General features: G+C 36.3%; 1 protein-coding gene across 1 annotated transcript in view; it reads right to left on the bottom strand.

Moving 5' to 3' along the window:
• Positions 1 to 2,861: 2,861 nt before the first annotated feature.
• Positions 2,862 to 9,948, bottom strand: part of LOC125224803 (corticotropin-releasing factor-binding protein) — a 64,248-nt gene continuing 57,161 nt past the window's right edge. The window contains exon 7 of the mRNA XM_048128263.1: positions 2,862 to 4,476. Within this exon, the coding sequence (XP_047984220.1) occupies positions 4,307 to 4,476 (170 nt within the window). The 3' untranslated portion in view covers positions 2,862 to 4,306. The remainder of the gene's footprint in view (positions 4,477 to 9,948) is intronic.

Raw genomic sequence — 9,948 nt, 5'->3', positions numbered from 1 at the left:
GATTCTGTAACGGTTATACATACATACCAAAGAGGATCGAGTATTAAAGAGAGTTACTGTCAAAGTAAAATGTGTAATCACAGTGCATAGACTGCCATCTCTCGACACAGGCTTAAAACTTTTGAACCTCAGTTTTGACAATTTGGGCCATATTCTTAGCTTGATATGTTTTAAAATGTCAAATATTTACATCTAGCCGAGCGTACCCCAAAGGTGTATCGCCATCTAGGTCACCGGACCTTTTTCTGTATGGTTTTGGGGTACGTTTTTTTCTTAGACTTTATCGGTCTATACGAAGTTATATAGGTCTTTGATACATACATACATACAATCACGCCTGTATCCCATAAAGGGGTAGGCAGAGCACATGAAACTATTAAAGCTTCTGTGCCACTCTTGGCAAATAAGGGGTTGAAAGAAAACGAAACTGTGACATTGCAGTGACAGGTTGCCAGCCTCTCGCCTACGCCACAATTTAACCCATATCCCATAGTCGCCTTCTACGACACCCACGGAAAGAAAGGGGGTGGTGAAATTCTTAACCCGTCACCACACAGGTAACGGTTATATAAATATAAAATTTATTTTTCGTGAACATTTTCTGACTACCTATCCATCTATTTATCTTCTTCGTGTTTATTTATTAAAAGGACAGCTGCAAAATTAAATATTTAACACTTAACACTCATCATCCTCCTTGCGTTATCCCGGCATTTGCCACGGCTCATGGGAGTCTGGGGTCCGCTTTGACAACTAATCCCAAGATTTGGCGTTGGCACTAGTTTTTACAAAAGCGACTGCCATCTGACCTTCCAACCCAAAGGGTAGACCTTATTGGAATTCGTCCGGTTTCCTCACGATGTTTTCCTTCACCGAAAAGCGACTGGCAAATATCAAATGACATTTCGCACATAAATTCCGAAAGATTCATTGGTGCGAGCCGGGGTTCGAACCCGCGACCTCTGGAACGAAAGTCGCACGTACTTACCGCTAGGCTACCAGCGCTTCAGCCAGTGTATTAAACACTTAACACTCCCTGTAAAAAATATAGCTAAGAACTTATCATATCATAAGTCCATAAAATAACTTCAATTAATATTCGACCTAATCTGTAGGTAACCTAGGTAACATCGGTAGACAGTGACCCGTATATTTATATGGGGTATGGACTTGTGGAATTACTTTTTTGTGGTCCAAATATGGGCCACTGGACTGTGAGTGTTAGGCACTGGTCCCACCGCGACCTAGTAAACTATGAGCTGTCGGCTATATAAATGAATAAAACCGGCCAAGAGCGTGTCGGGCCACGCTCAGTGTAGGGTTCCGTAGTTTTTCGTATTTTTCTCAAAAACTACTAAACCTATGAAGTTCAAAACAATTTTCCTAGAAAGTCTTTATAAATTTCTACTTTTGTGATTTTTTTCATATTTTTTAAACATATGGTTCAAAAGTTAGAGGGGGGGGACGCACTTTTTTTTCCTTTAGGAGCGATTATTTCCGAAAATATTAATATTATCAAAAAACGATTTTAGTAAACCCTTATTCAATTTTAAATACCTATCTAACAATATATCACACGTTGGGGTTGGAATGAAAAAAAATAGCAGCCCCCACTTTACATGTAGGGGGGGTACTCTAATAAAACATTTTTTTCCATTTTTTATTTTTGAACTTTGTTGGCGTGATTGATATACATATTGGTGCCAAATTTCAGCTTTCTAGTGCTAACGGTTACTGAGATTATCCGCGGACGGACGGACGGACGGACGGACGGACGGACAGACAGACATGGCGAAACTATAAGGGTTCCTAGTTGACTACGGAACCCTAAAAAATAATCACTCCCGTGTAAATAAAAAAGACACGGCGATGTTTATAGTTACTAGCCCAGCGGTCAACTATCAATATCGCTGTAACGCTGTTCGTTTTTATAGCTGATAGCTCATAGCTTACTAGCTCGCGGTGGGACCAGTGCCTTAATCCTAATGGATGTTTAGTCCACAAGATTGTCGTTTTTCTTTCTAAAATTAAATTAGATAAAAAAATGAAAATACGAAAAAACTACTCTTGCCTTGTATAAAATATTCACCACATTTACTTATTAGATAACCTAATAGGCTCATAAGATCAAATTTACATTTACGTGTAACCTGATATAAGGGGATAAAATTAGATTGCTCTGACCTACATATCTCTAAGTTAAAGGGAAGTAATAATGTCGATTTAATCCCCTGTAAAGAAAGATCTGTGCGTTAGTTATGAACATATTTTTTTTTGTATACCACGTCGGTGGCAAACAGGTATACGGTCCACCTGATGGAAAGCGGTCACCGTAACCTATGGACGCCTGCAACTCAAGGGGTGTCATATGCACGTTGCCGACCCATTAGAAACTTGTACGCTCATTTTTTTCGGGAATACCTCGGCAGGAAGCTCATTCCACAGCCGGAGCGTCAGCGGGAGGAAATTCCTATGAAACCGCACGGTAGGCGACCATTTAGGTTGCAAGGTGTGTGGATGAGCGCCCTGTCGATGGCGAGCGGTGCGATGATGAAAAGTGGACGTTGGCATAATGTCAAACAGTTCCTCAGAACACAACCCAACGTACAGGCGATAGAACTCACATACGGAGGCGAAGTTTCTCCTTAGACTTAAGGGTTCAATACCGCCTACCTTTTTTACTGAACCCCTCAAATGCCTAGTCCCGTATCCGTCACAATTGGATTTAAATAACAAAAGTTATTAATTCAGTTGCTAAAATATTGACATCGGCATTCCAGGGGTTAATAAAAATGGGCTACATTGGACCTAAAAACATAAAACTTCTAATATGTAGCCTATGTTTAAAGCAAAAGGCAAAATTTACTTTGCTTTCATCTTTATTTGATCTTTATATTATTTTTTAGATCAAACTTATATTTCCATTACAATTTACATGTTAATGCAATGAAGTTCAAATGCATTATACGAAAAATGTATAAATTATATTAGCTTTATATTTAGGTGGAATGGTATGATAGAGTAATAGCATGCCAATGTGCATATGCCGAATGTGTGTACACGTTATTGTGCGTCTAGCAGCTAATATATATGTGTAGATATTTAAGAAGTCGTGCACGTCTACGCACATTCAGCCAGTGTGCACAGGCCCTAACAGCATAACACGCTGATTTACTCTTTTCGGACAATAATATTTCAATGGAATAAAAAAGCTTAGTAGGAAGTTTATTTTATTTATGGACATTTTGGCTAGGACACATTTTAGTAGGTACATTTTTATATTTTTCTAGCTCTTACATGACTAGATTGAGATACTGACACAGTTAGCTATTAAATCTACGTACAGTTTTAATTTAAACATGAATAAAGTAGGTACACGAAACTAGGCCTTATTCATTTTAATATACCCAAAAATAACATCACTAAGTAATAATAGTTTATCTGTATTTTATACAGTAATAAATATAAAACCCGTAGATAATTGGCACTTAAATATAAATTTAATAAATTCATATAACTATCTAAACGCAACTTTGTTGATGTTTTTTTATGTAACTATTACTATACTAACAGAATTTGCCGAAACATCTACAAAATAAACTATAGCCAATATTTTTATTAGTTAATGTGCAACATGTGAAACTCAATTCGAAACATTTTATCAAACAAATAATGACATCTTGTTACTTTATTATCATTTGTTTGGATCGCTTAGTCTGAGAGCCGTGGCACCGAAAATAGTGGTAGCGTTCCGAGGAATGATTGCTATACCTAATTGATAATAATACAATTTATTACAAATAATTTCGCTGCACAATCGAACACATACTTGCATATTGCCATCCGATGACGCAGCGGAACGGTTTTATCCTAACCGCGGTAATTGTATAATAGTTATGTAATATTACGTTCATGCTGCAGTCAATCGAAATTTCATTGCTGTTTTTAAAATACGTTGTAAAACTTAAGTAAACTAAATACATTAGTAGTTAGAATAGAAAATATACTTAAATATCCTAAAAATTAGTAGTACATATTCTGAAGAAACTTATTGGGTCATACACATTTTATATAATAACATGCTACTCGGTCGCGTCTTTTCTATGGATATCACAAAATTATGGAAACTTAAAGCTTTTATTACGTTGCTCCCTTACAAGCGGGATACATTAGTGCTTAAAAATATTATACAAAAGGTATGTATATCAGAACGGTTTTATTGACGGATTTTTTTCTAAAATGTGTTTTGGCCTTTGCTACTCGTAACATAAAGTCGTGCCACAGCTCAAGGTTCTCGTCGGTCAGTTTAGATATCGGGCACCTCATTCATCGCGTCCATGCCGCAAATCAAGTCGGCGTGTTCGATGTCCTCGGCAGCGAGAGGGTTGAAGGCCAGGGTCACTGAGTTGTGGAACCGGCCGCTGGACACTAGTCGCACCACGGTGTCTTCACAGGCGATGAGCAGCGGGCGGCGTGCTAGAAAAGGCATTTTTTTTATATTAAGAATTAACTTTGTGAAGAACAGAGGCGTTAGATATATAAATAGTGAAATTGTGTTATCATTATTAAGTATACTAAACTTGTAAGCTAATTCCTTAACCCCGAAAGTAGATGTAAAAAATTTGCTTCTGAATTAATACTTAATCTATCATTTGTTGATTAGAGTCAAAATCTGTGACGGATACGGGACGGGACTAGGCATTCGAGGGGTTCATAGGTAACTCTTAAATGTCGATTGCTTTTAGTTTTTAAAATGAATACATTTTAACTATTTAAATTCCATTCTTAATGGCTATACCGAATTCAATAGAAAAATAACTTAAGTTGTTATTGTAACTATGAACATAAGTACAACTAGGAAAAAAAAATTTTCCTCAGGAATTGCATTGCTTACAGTAACCGAGGTAAGAAAATATTATTTTTTATTTAAGAAAAGGTCACATAATATGCCGAAGAGCTAAATTATTCGGCCCAGATTTTATTCGACCCTTCTTTGTTTATATTACATTAAAGGAGCATGTAGCGATAACTACCGAAAGTGCAACCCTTTTTAACGGCTTTGGTAAACCAAATACCGACCGGTCTGGCTCAGTCGGTAGTGACCCTGCCTGCTAAGCCGCGGTCCTGGTTTCGAAACCCGGTAAGGGCATTTATTTGTGTGATGAGCACATAAATATTTGTTCCTGAGTCATGGATGTTTTCTATGTATATAAGTATGTATTTATCTATTTAAATATGTATATCGTCGTTTAGCACCCATAGTACAAGCTTTGCTTAGTTTGGGGCTAAGTTGATCAGTGTAAGGTGTCCCCAATATTTATTTATTTATTTATTTATTTAAAAAATACCCCCCTAGTACGGAGCCGGATCTACCTTTGCAGTAAACAAACATATATACTTTACAAATTATTTGCTGCTGCCTGAGATGGCCCGGTTCTTATAGTCTGCGTTTTTAGGTATTTAAATAAAATAAATATAAACAAAATATACCCTCAAAAGGTTACTAACTATTAAAGCCACTTGAGGGCACGAGAAAAAAATATACGACCAAATAAAAATAATATACTTCTCACTGGTTTTACCAGTGCAATCAGTCAACGCAGGGCAGCTTGTGGCGAGCTGTTGGGGAACAGCGACCCCACGTACCCGAGTGCTCCTGGGGAGTTCTGTTACCCGTAAGGCGGGTGGGTGGGACAGTACTCTCTACCTCTGGCTTGCCTTGGCTGGCCGTCCAGAGTGGAGTCGTTAGGGCTATATGCCCCAGGGGTGGAAGTGAAAATTTGCATAAGACGCGAGTTGGTGCAGTGGCTTAACAGCCACTGGGCAGAAAGCGGTGTACACCTCTCGACACCCTTGAGTTCTCACACCGGTGTTGCCCTTGAGCCATCTTGGATGTCGCTTTTTGTGGGGGCCCATCTTGTGGGGACGAGTCACCGTCTGCCGGAAATAAAATTGGATACCGTTTTATTAGGCAGGCGTCCGGTTTTTTATCCATAGCCCAGTATTTAGTCCATCACTTTCATCAAAATAGACCAGTTCATTTTAGATTCCATTAACTCTCAAATAGTCCTTACACCCTGGCGGGTGTTGCCTCTGCGTGTGTCCCATGATACGGGCAAGGGCAACATCCGCTCGGTGTACCCCTTACATTTCAAGTGTCGAAAGGGCCTCTACGTGTTGGCTTCGGCCCCGCGCACGCCTCCCAAAGGTCCGGAATACCATTGTTCCGTGATGGGAAAGATATACTTAATATTTTATTTATAGGGTACGAAGATATATCTTACTAAATAATAACACACTGAGAGAAATTTGCATTGTGAATTTAACAAGTTCGACTTGTTGCGGTTTATCCGTTTGAATCAGCCAAACGTAGGTATGTTTAAAACAATATGTGTCAGGTTGTTTTTATAACAGCCCATAGGCAAGCAAGTATACTTAATATTTTATTTATAGGGTACGAAGATGTATCTTACTAAATAATAACAATAAGTAGTTCTTCTTTATGATAGTTACAATATTTAATTATTCACCATCGTCAATGAATTCAATTTACAATTCTCCAACGTCCCAAAATAAATCCTGTCCTTAGGATAACACTGAATCGCGGATTGAGCATTCACATACACTATTATTCCTTTGTGTGCAGATTTCTGAAAGAAGTTCTGCTTCGCCGAGAAATTACTAATTGAAAACATCAACCGATATTGAAATGAGCCAAAAAAGGACTCTAGGATGTTCCGAATATAACGTAAAAAACTAGCTGACCAGCCACTGTGCATATTTTTTATTTAGTTAATTTGTTTTATAGTTGGATTTGGGTACAATTACACTGAGAGAAGAAACAACTAGTTTTCATATTCGTTCAACAAGTTTTTTGGTTAAAATTACGTGCTCTTTGGTTCAAACAACGAGTTAGATTTTGTTAAGTGTAACTAGTACATTTTACAAGTTACTCGTCATTTGAATCAACAATATATTTGAATCAACAAGTCGACTTTAAAAAAAACAACATGACACATATTGTTTTAAACATATGTTTGGCTGATTCAATCAAATATCTTTTAACAAGTTTGACCTTGTTTTTCGAACAAATTCGACTTGTATCATCAATATTGTGATTTATTCCGTATACTAAATTGTTTCAAACGGTTAATAATCTTAAAACTCTCAGTGTGTATGTAAATTTATACAGCGGTATTTTTAGACAGAATCTGTATTTAGTCTAAAAGAAAACCGGTTTTACAACTATATTTTTTTTAAAGACAGAGGCCTTATTGAGAAAAACTGCAAAAGTAACGTTATAACGTTATACCTACTTTTAAATAGTAAGCTATTAATTGTACATTTTATGAAATACGAAAACTTCTATTTTTAAATATATCAAAAATAGAAACGAAATCTAAATATAAACCACCAAAAAGGTTTCACTATACCGCAGCCAATACCAAACACAAACACTCAAAATCTCATTGGCTACGCCACTAGAGGCACATACATCCCTTCAGGAAAACCCTTTGGTTTGATAAACATGCAAAGTAGTTCGGATCGTGATAGAAATTTGATTTTGGCAGCCTAGTCGAAGTGACAATATAATTGTTGACGGTACGTGGCGATAGAAACGCAGTCTAGCTCTGTCGCACCACTACAGAAGAGCGATAGGGAGAGCTAGCTACTAAACGCTTACGAAGTTTTAAGCAAATGTGACGTTGGCTAGGTAACTTGAATGGTCGCTGTAATCAATACTTATTTCAATATGATATTTTAATAAATGAAAGGACGTTCACATACGACATTATATACGATACGATAGATACATCAATTATAAAGAATTCATATTTACCTTTGGGAGAAGAAATGCACAAAATAAATCTCTTATATAAACTAGCAAAAACGTTATTTTCAAACCAAAGGAACCTTACAATATATGATTTTATTTTTTATTAGACATTGTTTTTTATTAATGAAAAATTTACAATATTACTTTGTATAATTATTAGTAATGAGTCCTGGCCATAGAGATCAACATAATTTTATTATTAGTGAAACAGGTACTGGGGACCAATGGTTAATTATGATTAATGTGGTAATTTTTCTAAGAAAGTAATAAGAGTTTCGTGTTACTTTAGGTAATGAATGAAAGTGTCATCATTGACGGTAAAGCAGATAATTAATTTGATCAGATAATTAACTAAAGTTATGTAAGTAACTCTTAAAATGAATAAAGATTTTTTTTTCATTTTTAATCTTTACCTACTCACATTATGTTTGGAACCTACTTGGGCACACTATTGACAAGATATACACTTATACCCCCTTATTCATAAACGTACTCTAAAGTTATCAAGCCGATACACTTCGTTTGTCCTGTCCCTTTCCGACGTATTGGTGTGATAGAAAAGGACAAACGAACTTAATCGGCTTAATAACTTTAGAGTACGTACGTTTATGAATAAGGCGGTTACAGTATAAATCATATTAGGCCAAGCATTAAAAAGGTAAAGAGGAATGTGAAAAAGTGTGTGTGCTTTGACGTTCATATTATTTAATTCGTTCATGATCATCAATATCATCATGTCGCTAGAATGCGTAGTTTCTAAAATTTAAGCTAAAAACTGAAATAAAAGACTGGGGACTGTTGAAATGTTTAGTTCCTAACAAGGATATAAGACTTACATATTTCATACCAAAGAGGATCGAGTATTATAGAGAGTTACTGTCGAAGTAAAATGTGTAATCACAGTACATAGACTGCCATCTCTCGACACAAGCTTAAAACTATTGAACCTCAGTTTTGACAATTTGGCCCATATTCTTAGCTTGATATGTTTTAAAATGTCAAATATTAATATTAGCGCCATCTAGCTGAGCGTAGGTACCCTAAAGGTGTATAGTATGAATTTTCTGAGATGCACTTTTCGGTTTTGCCCTAATCTGTTAAACAATGGCCTTTGTTTCTATATGTTTTAAAATGTCAAATATTAATATTAGCGCCATCTAGCTGAGCGTAGGTACCCTAAAGGTAATGCCATCTAGGCCACCGTACCTTTTTCTATATGGTACTGAGGTACGTTTTTTTCTTAGACTATCTGTCTATACGGAGTTATATATTTCTTTGTTCATACTAAGAATCGTACCTCGATTTTTTAGCGCCACCTATTAAATACTATCATAACTACACTGATGATGCCTACAATTGTTTTTTTTTTTTCAAAATGTTTATTGACGTGATATCATGATTTTGAAATAAAGAAATATGTCATTTGTTTGGGAAAATATGATTTTGGCCACTTCCAGGCTGCGAACAGCGCCATCTAATTTTAAGCCAAAAAGGCCAATACATTTCAGGGGTATAATTGTATGGGCTCTGTCAGTCCAGTATTAAATCGTTCTTGGTTCCTAATAAGTCCAAACAAAGTTATAAAGCCAATAGTTTTGTTCAAAACACTTCCTTTTTTTCCTTCCTTGTACAGTGTAGGTATAGTATGAATTTTCTGAGTTGAACTTTTCGGTTTTGCCCTAATCTGTTAAACAAAGGCCTTTGTTTCTATTATTCGCGGTGGTCAGCTCCCGTTTCCACAGCACGTGCTAAAGTCTCAGTGTAGTTAATAAGCAACTATCATGATAGCAATAAGGTTCAAATTTATTAAACAGTTTGCAGTGTGCAGGTAACTTTTTTTGAAGATGACAAAACGAAAGGGCTTTTTATGGATTTGAACCTTATTGCTATCATAATAGTTGCTTTTTAACTACACTGAGACTATAGCACGTGCCGTTTAAACGGGAGCTAACCGCAGCGAATAATAGAAACAAAGGCCTTTGTTTAACAGATTAGGGCAAAAGCGAAAAGTGCATCTCAGAAAATTCATACTATAGTTACACCTTTTATCAAGCATTCATTTCCTTGCCTATTATACTAGCACGACAATTTTACAAATGTGTTACTTAAGA

The sequence above is a fragment of the Leguminivora glycinivorella genome, chromosome 3, assembly GCF_023078275.1.
Source record: "Leguminivora glycinivorella isolate SPB_JAAS2020 chromosome 3, LegGlyc_1.1, whole genome shotgun sequence".
Taxonomy (NCBI): Eukaryota; Metazoa; Arthropoda; class Insecta; order Lepidoptera; family Tortricidae; genus Leguminivora; species Leguminivora glycinivorella.
Note: the sequence above shows the minus strand (reverse complement) of the source record. Positions and strands in the feature narration are given on the sequence as shown.